Source organism: Durio zibethinus, unplaced genomic scaffold (assembly GCF_047325235.1).
Source record: "Durio zibethinus cultivar Kanyao isolate XHJ-2024 unplaced genomic scaffold, ASM4732523v1 HiC_scaffold_218, whole genome shotgun sequence".
NCBI lineage: Eukaryota > Viridiplantae > Streptophyta > Magnoliopsida > Malvales > Malvaceae > Durio > Durio zibethinus.
In genome coordinates this window covers 7,707-21,345 of record NW_028322841.1, presented here as the reverse complement: position 1 = coordinate 21,345, position 13,639 = coordinate 7,707, and the positions used below count along the sequence as shown (strand labels likewise).

The 13,639-nt window shown below is 32.2% G+C and overlaps 1 protein-coding gene and 2 non-coding genes across 3 annotated transcripts; 1 reads left to right on the top strand and 2 right to left on the bottom strand.

Moving 5' to 3' along the window:
• Positions 1-610: 610 nt before the first annotated feature.
• TRNAW-CCA (transfer RNA tryptophan (anticodon CCA)) lies at positions 611-684 on the bottom strand. Its single transcript has one exon. It is a non-coding gene; the product is annotated as a tRNA-Trp (tRNA).
• A 189-nt stretch (positions 685-873) lies between these two features.
• Positions 874-947, bottom strand: TRNAP-UGG (transfer RNA proline (anticodon UGG)). The gene has a single exon. It is a non-coding gene; the product is annotated as a tRNA-Pro (tRNA).
• A 10,202-nt stretch (positions 948-11,149) lies between these two features.
• Positions 11,150-13,260, top strand: LOC149509216 (cytochrome b6). Its single transcript, XM_089757759.1, has 2 exons — positions 11,150-11,551; positions 12,376-13,260. The coding sequence occupies exons 1-2, from the start codon at positions 11,546-11,548 to the stop codon at positions 13,015-13,017; spliced, it is 648 nt and encodes a 215-aa protein (XP_089613885.1). The 5' UTR covers positions 11,150-11,545; the 3' UTR covers positions 13,018-13,260.
• The last annotated feature ends 379 nt before the right edge of the window (positions 13,261-13,639 follow it).

Sequence of the window (13,639 nt, the reverse complement as noted above, 5' to 3'; positions counted from 1 at the left end):
TTTTAAAAATTGAAACTTAGGTAAGTGCTTTATAAACATATGTATAAAAAGAACATATTTCATTTAGCTCCTTCATGCCTACTCTAACTAGTTATTTCGGTTTTTTACTAGCGGCTTTAACTATAACCTCAGCTCTATTTATTGGTCTGAGTAAGATACGACTTATTTGAAAATTAATTGAATGAACGAACAATTAATAAAAACAAAGTTTTCTGTCCTATTCCATATATTCTATAGTTCCTTACCGTGTTAATTATCAATTATTAGTTATTGATATTCATGGGCAATAGAGATTAATATTTAGGGATAGATATTACCTTTCTTTTTCTCCTTTCAAATAAATTGAAATGATTGAAGTTTTTCTATTTGGAATCGTCTTAGGTCTAATTCCTATTACTTTGGCTGGATTATTCGTAACCGCATATTTACAATACATACGTGGTGATCAGTTGGACCTTTGATTAATTAACATCTCTTTTTTTGACTGACCCCTTTAATTTTAATTTAATTAATTTAATTCAAGGAGGTCAAATTCGAATTGCTGTTCAATTTTTTTTTTTTTTTTTTTTTTTTCAGTTCGGTGTAATTTTCGACTTAACAAGAGCGGAATCACGCTCTGTAGGATTTGAACCTACGACATTGGGTTTTGGAGACCCACGTTCTACCGAACTGAACTAAGAGCGCTTTCTTATCATAATAAATAAGACTGTAAAAAAGAGGATTCTTTTATTTTATAACCCCAATACATCGTGCACACCTATACTATCATATATCATATATAATATGAGAAAATGATAGATTATGTATGCTTAATTTTAATCAATCTAAAACTAAAATGGCTCCCTCCTTACTGCTCAAAGGAGAAGTAATAGGTAGGGATGACAGGATTTGAACCCGTGACATTTTGTACCCAAAACAAACGCGCTACCAAGCTGCGCTACATCCCTTTCAATTGGCCTACGATGTTATTGTAGAGAATCCCTGTCTTGTTTTCCACACCCTTATTTCATCTATTGATATACAAAAATTATCTTTCCATTTCCTCTTTTTGGTCTCATATCATATAACAACCATATAATGAATAATAAATGAATCTTTTTGGCGGGAATTCTCAGGCAGAAAGGGACCTATTTTGCTGTTTTAAGAAAAGGAAAATCTTATCTATCGAATCATTGTACATTTAAATTTTAATTTTGAATTAGGAATTCCGGGTACAAATATACAAATACAAGTGGTCTTTAACCACACATACATGTGATTATATATGTATTACCATAATGTATGTAATACGATAAAGAAGGAGGATTTTAAATGCGAGATCTAAAAACATATCTTTCCGTAGCACCGGTACTAAGTACTCTCTGGTTCGGTTCTTTAGCGGGTTTATTGATAGAGATCAATCGTTTCTTCTCCGGATGCGTTAACATTCCCTTTTTTTTAATTCTAGTTATTGTCGCGGGACGGGGTGAAAAAGATTAGATCGATATACAATCAAATATCTGTGACTAATCTCTCGCCCCCCCTTGACTTTAGTTGTTTTTAGAATTATAATTATATAAGAAATGAATTCTAATTATATAAGAAATAATTCTATTTAGTTTTTTTAGAATTCTAATTATATAAGAATTATATAAAATAAATAAGGAAGGTAGAACGAAAAAAGTGGATTGAACCTCAACAAAACTTGGGTTCAAGCTCCAATTAAATTACTAGTAGAGCGAAAAGAGAAATGTGGCTGGAACAACAGTATCCTACAAGATACTTAAAGAAAATACCGTACTGTGATTCTAAATCGAGTTAGAAATCATTGTATTACTTATTTACTATTAGTATAATACATATTGATTTACTATATTGATTGCAATTGATTGCAACGAAATCTTTCAGGATTTGGTTTTGAGTTAGCAACTTTTATTTATTTATTTTCATTCCTTTCTTCTTCACTTTTGATCGGAAAATAGAAGAGTTGGGTGAATTAAAAACTCAAAGGGGGTTCATGGCCAAGAGTAAAGATGTCCGAGTAACGATTATTTTGGAATGTACCAGTTGTGTTCGAAACGTCGTTAATAAGGAATCAACGGGCATTTCCAGGTATATTACTCAAAAAAATCGACACAATACGCCTAGTCGATTGGAATTGAAGAAATTCTGTTCCTATTGTTACAAACATACAATTCACGGGGAGATAAAGAAATAAATCGAATCAAGTACTCGTATGTCAACCCTTCCCGAGAATATGAGAAAATAGGACATTAGGTATTTAGGTAACATTAGGTATTTAGTATGAGAAAATAGGACATTAGGTATTCAGGTATAATAATATATATTATATAATATATTAAGTAATATTAAGTATATAATTAGTTAGATATAATATATAACTAATATATAACAAATATTTTATTTATATATTAGTCTATATTTGTATTTCCTTGTCTATTCCACGCTTTCTTTTTAAAGTGAAGTTTTTAGTTTTAAATTATTCGATATGCACGTTAATAAATTTTTAACCTTTTTAACCTGGTATATGATTGTATCAATATTCTTTTATTTTTTTTTATTCTATTTTTTATTTAGTTCTTATTTTTTTAATAATTTTTTTCTTTATTCTCGAGTCAATTATTTATTTTTTTAGTTTACCGTCTTCGAATGATTTTTAGTTTACAGTCTTCGAATGATTAGGAGTTGGATTTTCATTGATTAGGAATTAGATTTTTAATATCACTAACTATTTTTTTTTTTATTTTCTATTCGTGCATAATGATTATTTTAATATTGTTAATTTTAATATTGTTGTTAATTTTAATATTGTTAATATTGTATTATTTATTATATTGTATGATTTATTCATTACTATATTTTTTAGTTATTACTATATTTTGTATTTATTACTATATTTCATTATTTATTTCTTATTTTATTAATTATTTATTATTTTCGTGTCGGTTCTATATATATTTATAAATTATATTTATTTATTATTTATGTATTATCACAGTTATAGATATTTATTTAAATTATATTTATATATTAAATATATTAAAATATTAAATTATATTTATATTTTATATATTAAATATATTAAAATATGAAATTATATTTATATATATTTATAAATTATATTTATTTATTATTTATGTATTATCACAGTTATAGATATTTATTTAAATTATATTTATATATTAAATATATTAAAATATTAAATTATATTTATATTTTATATATTAAATATATTAAAATATGAAATTATATTTATATATTAAATATATTAAAATATGAAATTATATTTATATATTAAATATATTAAAATATGAAATTATATTTATATATTAAATATATTAAAATATGAAATTATATTTATATATTAAATATATTAAAATATGAAATTATATTTAAATAAATATCTATAAATAATATAATAATAAAATAAACTAATAAAATAAACAAATAAATAATAAATAAATAATTAAAATAAACTAATAAAATAAACAAATAAATAAGAAATAAATAATAAATAAATAATACAATAATAAAAAAAACAAAGCAAATCGTATTTATTCTATTAATTCTATAATTTGAATTTGATCCGATCAAAATAGGATTTTAGAAAAGGATAGGATAGGATTATTTTTAGAAATAAGGAATAAAGAAATGATGGATAAATACAAGCGATCTTTTCGTAGGCGTTTGCCCCCGATCCAATCGGGGGATCGAATTGATTATAGAAACATGAGTTTAATTAGTCGATTTATTAGTGAACAAGGAAAAATCTTATCTAGGCGAGTAAATAGATTGACTTTAAAACAACAACGATTAATTACTATTGCTATAAAACAAGCTCGTATTTTATCTTCGTTACCCTTTATTAATAATGAGAAACGATTTGAAAGAAGGGAGTCGACCGCTAGAACTAGAACCAGAAATGAGAAACGATTTGAAAGAAGAGAGTCGACCGCTAGAACTACTGCTCTTAGAACCAGAAATAAATAGGCTTACCCTTCAATTGACTCAAAATTATCAAACGTAGACTGATGCTTTATTCAAAAAATCTGATAATCAAAATTGTCGTGTCGTAAGAAAAAAGAAATAAATAAAAGAATCGAATCGGGTTGGGGAAGAAAAATAAATTTTTTTTTTTTTTATTGAGCGTCTTCGCTCATCTTGTTTTCTTGTTTTGATGACCTTATCAGAATTTTTTTATCATATTAATTTCTACTCTACCTCCCTCGAGTTCATTCTCGAGGGAACCCCATTTCATTTAAAGCATTTCGGTGGATTCCTTCCGATCTCCTTATTTTATAATCTCGTTGGAAATCATATAAAGACAATTCCTATTTGAGATAGCTATTTGTGCAAGTATTTTACGATTAAGAAGCAACTGTTTCTTGTACCGATTTTTTATTAATCTACTATAATTATAGGATACCCCCATTCCTCGAATTCCTGCATTTATTCGAGTGATCCACAAACGACGAAAATATCTTTTTTTCCTATCTCTATCCCGATCAGCCGAAACCAAAGCTCTTACTCTTTGTCTCCGAGCTATATATCCCTCTTTCATTCTGGTCATTGAATAAAAGAAATTTTGATGAATAACTAATTCTTTCTTTCAGTTATTCTTTTCTAGTCTATTAATAACAAAACGGATTCTTCCAATGTATAAAATAAAAATTCCAATGGCTTTTGCTACTATAACCGTCCCGCCCACGATTTTTCCTTTTTTCTAGGCATTTCATTTCGCCTTGAAATAAGAAATTGTATTGATACTAGGTATCAAAAAAAGCATATTAACTAAAATAAAGGAGTAAATAGAAATGGATAAATAAATAGTGGGTTCCATCGTTTCTATGGTTACTTCTTAAACGGTGAGGTCCCCTCTATACACCGGAGCTCATTCCTTCATTTAACATTTAATTGGTAACTTGTACAGTTCACACTCTTCGGCTCTACTCATAAATTTTTCAGTAATAGATCTTTCACAACGAGATCTATCTTATACAGTAACGGTATGTAATTAGGAGGATTAATTGGGTAGCTGACCCTGTTAGTCCGTTCTTTGCAAGAGTCGAAGCATAATCTTTTTGCTTTTTAAATAGGATTTTCCCCGCTTAATGGATAAGCATTTGCTACCAATGGGGAATTTTTAAAAAATTCCAAGATTGGATTTGCGCCAATGGAAACCATAAATTTCATACACAATAGAAGGATATGGTAGATCTATCTTTTTTAGATAGTGAACGGAAGAACCCCATTCTATTCACTGGTACTGATCGTTGATACTGAAAAATTGTTTCCTTTTTCTCAGCCCATGATCTGAACAAGTCGCACATACACCCTAGTACATCTTCCTCGGCGCTGAGGACATCCCCGAAGAGCAGGGGCTTTCGTGACATTTCTAATTGGCTGTCTTGCATTTCTAATAAGTTGTTTAATAGTTGGCATGCTGAATCATATACAATCATATACATAATAGACTGGTTTAGATCGATCCTAACCAGATGATTATGAATTACTTCTTTTTCTCTTTAATAGATTAATAAAATATTAATCTATTAAAGAGAAAAAGAAGGAAAGGAATAAGAGGGATTAAATCAATCTAAATCAAAATTAAATGGTGTTCCATTGTCGTCAAATGGTGGTCTTCCATTGCCATTGTCGTCAAATGGTGGTCTTCCATTGCCATTGTCGTCAAATGGTGGTCTTCCATTGCCATTGTCGTCAAATGGTGGTCTTCCATTGCCATTGTCGTCAAATGGTGGTCTTCCATTGCCATTGTCGTCAAATGGTGGTCTTCCATTGCCATTGTCGTCAAATGGTGGTCTTCCATTGCCATTGTCGTCAAATGGTGGTCTTCCATTGCCATTGTCGTCAAATGGTGGTCTTCCATTGCCATTGTCGTTAACTAGTCTCCATTTTTTATTCACTATAGGTTTGTTATTCACTATAGGTTTGTTATTCACTATAGGTTTGTTATTCACTATAGGTTTTTCATTCACTATAGGTTTTTCATTCACTATAGGTTTTTCATTCACTATAGGTTTTTCATTCACTATAGGTTTGTTATTCACTATAGGTTTTTCATTCACTATAGGTTTTTCATTCACTATAGGTTTTTCATTCACTATAGGTTTTTCATTCACTATAGGTCTCGATTCTGTACGCACTATATGATCCACAATTCCATGATCTTTGGCTTCTTTTGCTGACATAAAATTATCTCTTTCCATGTCTTTGTTTATAACCCATCGGGGCTGGCCCGTTCTTTGTACATAAGCCTCTATGATGTCTTCTTGCATTTTCATTACTTCGTCTGTTTCCATGACCCAGTCTTTGAAGCCATCATCCTTAAGCATACTAATAGGTTGATGGATCATTACCCTGATGATATAACATACTTCTAACTCACATAATGAGGCGAGAAGAATAGCTATAGAATTGAACAACCGTACAGGCATTTTTTGCGCATTGCATACGGCTTTACAATTGCATACGGCTTTACAATGGAATTCTCTTTTTTCTTTCATCGAAAAAAAGAGAAAATATAGAGTCTATTAGACCCAGATTAATAAATAATCCAATTACCATCCTTCTTTTTCTTTTTTTTTCGGAAAAGTTTAAAAATACTATGATGGCTCCGTTGCTTTATATATTTATTTCGTCTGTGATTCAGCAATCCCAAAGTTTCTTTTTTTTTTTGAAAAAAAAAAAAGAAAGAAAAAAAATAGTCTTTTTTTTTTTCGTACTCTTTCATAACATAAATATTGTTAATAGCCTCTGGTAGGAAAAGAAAAAAAGTTTGTGACGCCTGAGATGGGCCCACGATAGCTAAGATCAAATTGGAAATGCCCCTTCTCTCATACTACTCTTTCGATACATAATCTAATATTTTTTTTTGAAAAAAAAAAAAAGAAATAAAAAAAAAATTTCATATCGAATTCAAAGTGCCATGCTATTATTACTTACTAATTCATATTTCATATGGCGAAGGCATAGTCTTCTTTTTTCTTTCCATCAATAATAAAAAAAAAAAACTCATTGGCGCCGAGCGTGAGGGAATGCTCTGCGTTTGGTAATTTCTCCTCCGACCAAGAGAAAAGCTGCGATTGAAGCGGTCAATCCCATGGCTAGTGTATGCACATCTGGTTCCACTGCTTGCATAGTATCAAAAAGAGATAATCCAGATACTATCCCTCCGCCAGGAGAGTTTATAAAAAAAAACAGGTCTCGGCTATTACTCTCTATACTGAGATAGATCATAATACCCGCAAGTTGATTCGAGGTCTGGATATCAAGCTCTTTGCCCAAAAAAAGCAATCTTTCTCGATAAATTCGGTTGATTAGGATAAAATTGTATCCCTTAGTAGCCGTACAGGCACCTTTTGATGCATACGGTTCAACAAAAATTGCGAAAAAAAATCAATGTGTAGATTCCAGCCATCCTTTGTTTTTTCTAGTCGGACCTTTCTAACTTCTAATTTCTAATGAAGGGGCTTTTTCTTACATTTTTTAAATAAAATGAAATTTAAAATTAAATTAAAGAAAGATGAGTTTTGGCCCGTTTTCCTATAATATAGAAAAAATTCGCTAAACTTATTGCACAAACTTTTCATTGATCCATTTTTTTTTCATTGCGATTCAATCCAAATCACGATGTCATTTTCTTGTTCCTGAATGGGGTTCGTCAATTTTTTATTCAATTTTTTTAGGTTTATGCTCTACTCCGAGTAAAGATCTGCCCGATTTTTATTTGCACATATAGGACAAATGACCCAATACCACGTCTTTTTGCTATGATTTCATTTCCTTTTTTTATTTTAATTTAATTCCTTTTTCTTTCATGTTTTTCGCCAAATATTCAACGTATTTCCCATATTATTCGATTGATTAACAGTTTGAAATCGCTCTTATTTATAATTAAAAAAAAAAAGAAAAATTATGATTATGATATAGGTGGTAATCATAAATATATTACCAATTGGGTTTTTTCTAAACGGAGCCTGGATACTTCATTTTATCAGTCCAACCAAGCCAACCATAAATCATTCTAATTGAAAATATTAATCTGGATACACCCCCATGAAATGGATCTCTAATTGCACTTCATTACACTTCCCGCTACAAATTTTTGATAATTCAATCAATCTTTTTGGGGCGAAACAGGGGATATCTCGATCGGGCGAGAGAACGGGGGAATCCCATATGACCCAATATATTTGACAAGTCGCACTATATGTCAACCCAGCTTGCATCGTTATCTCCCGGAACTTGAAAAGGAACTTTTGGAATACCAACAGGCATAAAGTAAAAAGAATGTAAAATTATATTTCGCTTTGATTGTGGAAGCGTAATACGTAATGTAATACGTAATAATGGTCTTATCTTAATAATATGTAATATTATATTTCACTTTGATTGTGGAAGCGTAATACGTAATGTAATACGTAATAATGGTCTTATCTTAATAATATGTAATATTATAATATGTAATATTATATTTCACTTTGATTGTGGAAGCGTAATACGTAATGTAATACGTAATAATGGTCTTATCTTAATAATATGTAATATTATAATATGTAATATTATATTTCACTTTGATTGTGGAAGCGTAATACGTAATGTAATACGTAATAATGGTCTTATCTTAATAATATGTAATAATGGTCTTAATAATATGGGCCTTTATCATATTTTATACATAGATAGACTAAGGCCATAAAATAAAGAAAGGCGGAATGAATGAAAGAGAATTCTTACGAATAGGTCCTTTGAATGATGAACAAATAGGGATGCATTCATTCATAAAAAATAGGATCAACCCCCATTGCGTATTGATACTTATCGAGTATAGAATAGATCTGCTTCTCTTTTTTCTTCTGAGCCGAATTCTTCCCTTATTACTAATGGAATAGAACAAACATTAATCCTTTCTCCGAAAGAATCCACCGAAAAGGGGAGGTATTCCAATGCAATAAAGTTACATAGTGTCTATTTTTCGTTGATTTGATAAAGGGGTATTTCCATGGGTTTGCCTTGGTATCGTGTTCATACTGTCGTATTGAATGATCCCGGTCGCTTGCTTTCTGTTCATATAATGCATACAGCTCTGGTTGCTGGTTGGGCCGGTTCAATGGCTCTATATGAATTAGCTGTTTTTGATCCCTCCGATCCCGTTCTTGATCCAATGTGGAGACAAGGTATGTTCGTTATACCCTTCATGACTCGTTTAGGAATAACCAATTCATGGGGCGGTTGGAGTATTACGGGGCGGACTATAACAAATCCGGGTATTTGGAGTTACGAAGGTGTGGCCGGAGCACATATTGTGTTTTCTGGCTTGTGCTTCTTGGCAGCTATCTGGCATTGGGTATATTGGGATCTAGAAATTTTTTGTGATGAGCGCACAGGAAAACCCTCTTTGGATTTGCCCAAGATTTTTGGAATTCATTTATTTCTCTCAGGAGTGGCTTGCTTTGGCTTTGGCGCATTTCATGTAACAGGATTGTATGGTCCTGGAATATGGGTGTCCGACCCTTATGGACTAACCGGAAAGGTACAACCTGTAAATCCAGCGTGGGGCGTGGAAGGTTTTGATCCTTTTGTTCCGGGAGGAATAGCCTCTCATCATATTGCAGCAGGGACATTGGGCATATTAGCGGGCTTATTCCATCTTAGTGTCCGTCCGCCCCAACGTTTATACAAAGGATTACGTATGGGAAATATTGAAACCGTCCTTTCCAGTAGTATAGCTGCTGTCTTTTTTGCAGCTTTTGTTGTTACTGGAACTATGTGGTATGGTTCAGCAACTACCCCCATCGAATTATTTGGTCCTACTCGTTATCAATGGGATCAAGGATACTTCCAGCAAGAAATATATCGAAGGGTTAGTGCTGGGTTAGCCGAAAATCAAAGTTTATCAGAAGCTTGGTCTAAAATTCCTGAAAAATTAGCTTTTTATGATTACATTGGCAATAATCCGGCAAAAGGAGGATTATTCAGAGCGGGTTCAATGGACAACGGGGATGGAATAGCCGTTGGGTGGTTAGGACACCCTATCTTTAGAGATAAAGAAGGGCGTGAACTTTTTGTACGTCGTATGCCTACTTTTTTTGAAACATTTCCGGTTGTTTTGGTAGACGGAGACGGAATTGTTAGAGCGGATGTTCCTTTTAGAAGGGCAGAATCGAAGTATAGTGTCGAACAAGTAGGTGTAACTGTTGAGTTCTATGGTGGCGAACTCAATGGAGTGAGTTATAGTGATCCTGCTACTGTGAAAAAATATGCTAGACGTGCTCAATTGGGTGAAATTTTTGAATTAGATCGTGCTACTTTGAAATCCGATGGTGTTTTTCGTAGCAGTCCAAGGGGTTGGTTTACTTTTGGGCATGCTTCGTTTGCTTTGCTTTTCTTCTTCGGACACATTTGGCATGGTGCTAGAACCCTGTTCAGAGATGTTTTTGCCGGTATTGATCCAGATTTGGATGCTCAAGTGGAATTTGGAGCATTCCAAAAACTTGGAGATCCAACTACAAGAAGACAAGTAGTCTGATGCAAGATTGCTTTGTTATTTTTCGCTTCTATTTTCTGTTTGTGATTTGACATAGGCTGCTGTAAAAATCTTGATTAAAATCGCTGCCTTTTCTTTGATTCTTGTTCTTTCGTTATTTTATTCGGGAGATGATTCTAAATAAATAGGTACGGAAGCTATAATTGTAAACCACGATCGAATTTATGGAAGCATTGGTTTATACATTCCTCTTAGTATCTACTCTAGGGATAATTTTTTTCGCTATCTTTTTTCGAGAACCGCCTAAAGTTCCAACTAAAAAAATGAAATGATTTTTCATTATCTCAATTGAAGTAATGAGCCTCCCAATATTATATTGGGAGGCTCATTACTTCAATTAGTCCCCGTGTTCCTCGAATGGATCCCTTAATTGTTGAGAGGGTTGCCCAAAGGCAGTATATAAGGCGTACCCAGTAAAACTTACAAGTAAACCAGATATAGAGATGGCGACTAAAGTTGCTGTTTCCATTATTATATAATTATATAAATAATATATATAAATATAAATATAAATAATATAAATATAAATATAATTTCAAGATCACAATGGATCTATGATAAGATCGTTTATTTACAGCGGAATGATATACAAAGTCAACAGATCTCACTGAATACAAAATAAGATTTATGGCTACACAAACCGTTGAGGGTAGTTCTAGATCTGGTCCAAGACGAACTGTTGTAGGGGATTTTTTGAAACCATTGAATTCGGAATATGGTAAAGTAGCTCCTGGATGGGGAACGACTCCTTTGATGGGTGTCGCAATGGCTTTATTTTCGATATTCTTATCTATTATTTTGGAGATTTATAATTCTTCCGTTTTACTGGATGGAATTTCGCTGAATTAGATTCACAAGAACCACGAAGCCTCGCTTTTCAATACAAAAAGTGAAACTTTTAGTTCTCGGATTTTTTTTAGCCCATTCTATTTTGGTAGTTCGACCGCGAAATTTTTTTTGTTTCTGTATTTCCGGAATATGAGTGTGTGACTTGTTATAATTGATCCTATTGATAGTACAGAAAATGGGTCTGTCCTCTTGATCGAGATAGTTTTATCCCGTCGGATAGCCATTCTAGTATCTGGAGCACGGAATATATGAAATGGATCACGAAGTATTCGAACTATGATTCATACTTAATATTCAAACCTCGCGGCCGGACTCAAAAAAAAAAAAAATTTTCAAAGAAAGAGGTTTTTTATTTATAAATCGAGAAATTTTTTCTTCTTTCAAACTCTCATTTAGTTTATGCTTATTTTGATCAAAGGACAAACCTTTCTTTTCTTTGTATTTTTATTTATTATATCTATTCTATTCATTGAATAAGTGATGATCCAATAATTCTTACTCAAAGAATCTTTGGACTTAGTTTGAAGGTTTTATTGAATCATCGCGGTTCTGGTATGAATCTGAAGTTTCAATTGATTCATAGGGTCTTAACAAGAGAATTCCTATTAAAAATAAAGAAAACAAGAATAAAGCCACATTCCATATAAATAACAAATCAAAGCAAAGAAAAAGAAAAGAAATAAGTAGGTAAATAGAAGATTCAAGAGGCCTGATCAACATAAAGACGAATGCGCCGACTTGATTTTTTGGCATTATAATTACAACTACAAAAAAGAGCTTTCGGATTTTTACTCTTTTGTGTCTTCAGATAAAATTGAATGAAAAGATTAAGAAGTTTCAAACTTTCTATTCCATATCCGTTTCAGCTATTATTTGGGTGTTTTTGTTTGAGCTGTACGAGATGAAATTCTCATATACGGTTCTCAGGGGGGGAGTCCTCTTGGTTTACCTATCTCAATAAAGTCTATGATTGGTTCGAAGAACGCCTCGAGATTCAGGCGATTGCAGATGATATAACTAGTAAATATGTTCCTCCTCATGTTAACATATTTTATTGTCTAGGAGGAATTACGCTTACTTGTTTTTTGGTACAAGTAGCTACAGGATTTGCTATGACTTTTTACTATCGTCCAACCGTTACTGAGGCTTTTACTTCTGTTCAATACATAATGACTGAAGCTAACTTTGGTTGGTTAATCCGATCAGTTCATCGATGGTCGGCAAGTATGATGGTCTTAATGATGATCCTGCACGTATTTCGTGTCTATCTCACTGGTGGTTTTAAAAAACCTCGCGAATTGACTTGGGTTACAGGCGTGGTTCTGGCTGTGTTGACTGCATCTTTTGGTGTAACAGGTTATTCCTTACCTTGGGACCAAATTGGTTATTGGGCAGTCAAAATCGTAACAGGCGTTCCGGAAGCTATTCCGGTAATAGGATCGCCTTTGGTAGAGTTATTGCGTGGAAGTGCTAGTGTGGGACAATCCACTTTGACCCGTTTTTATAGTTTACACACTTTTGTATTACCCCTTCTTACTGCTGTATTTATGTTAATGCATTTCCTAATGATACGTAAGCAAGGCATTTCTGGTCCTTTATAGAGAATATAGACCATAGCTATATTGTAACCAATCATTTATCTTATTACTTGCCAATCATTTATCTTATTACTTGGGGGAGGAACAATAGTATTTCATTGCTACAAATATGGATTGTTGAAAAAAAAAAAAAAATAAGACATGTATTTGGATATTTCCTTTCAACTCCACAATATTCTATTATTTATTTGATATGACATGAATAGTTGAAGGGAATTCCCCGAAGAGAAAATGGATTATGGGAGTGTGTGACTTGAACTATTGATTGGGCCATGCAGAAATATGCCTTTATCTGCTACATTGGAATTCACAACCAAATGTGTCTTTGTTCCAACCACCGTGTAAGCCCCATACAAAGGATAGGCTGGTTCGCTTGAAGAGAATCTTTTCTATGATCAGACCTGACGATGTCGTGTATGAACAGGGCTCCGTAAGATCCAGTAGAATAAGTGATTTGGCATAATGCAAATTAGATTTTATTTATTTATTTTTATTTTTTTTTTACTTTCTTATCTTAATAGTATGAAAATACATTCATTTCTTCTGCATCGACCCGATTTATTATTATTATACTATCGGAGTGAAACAAGGGATCTAAAGAAGAGCAAAGGCTAGACTATATTAG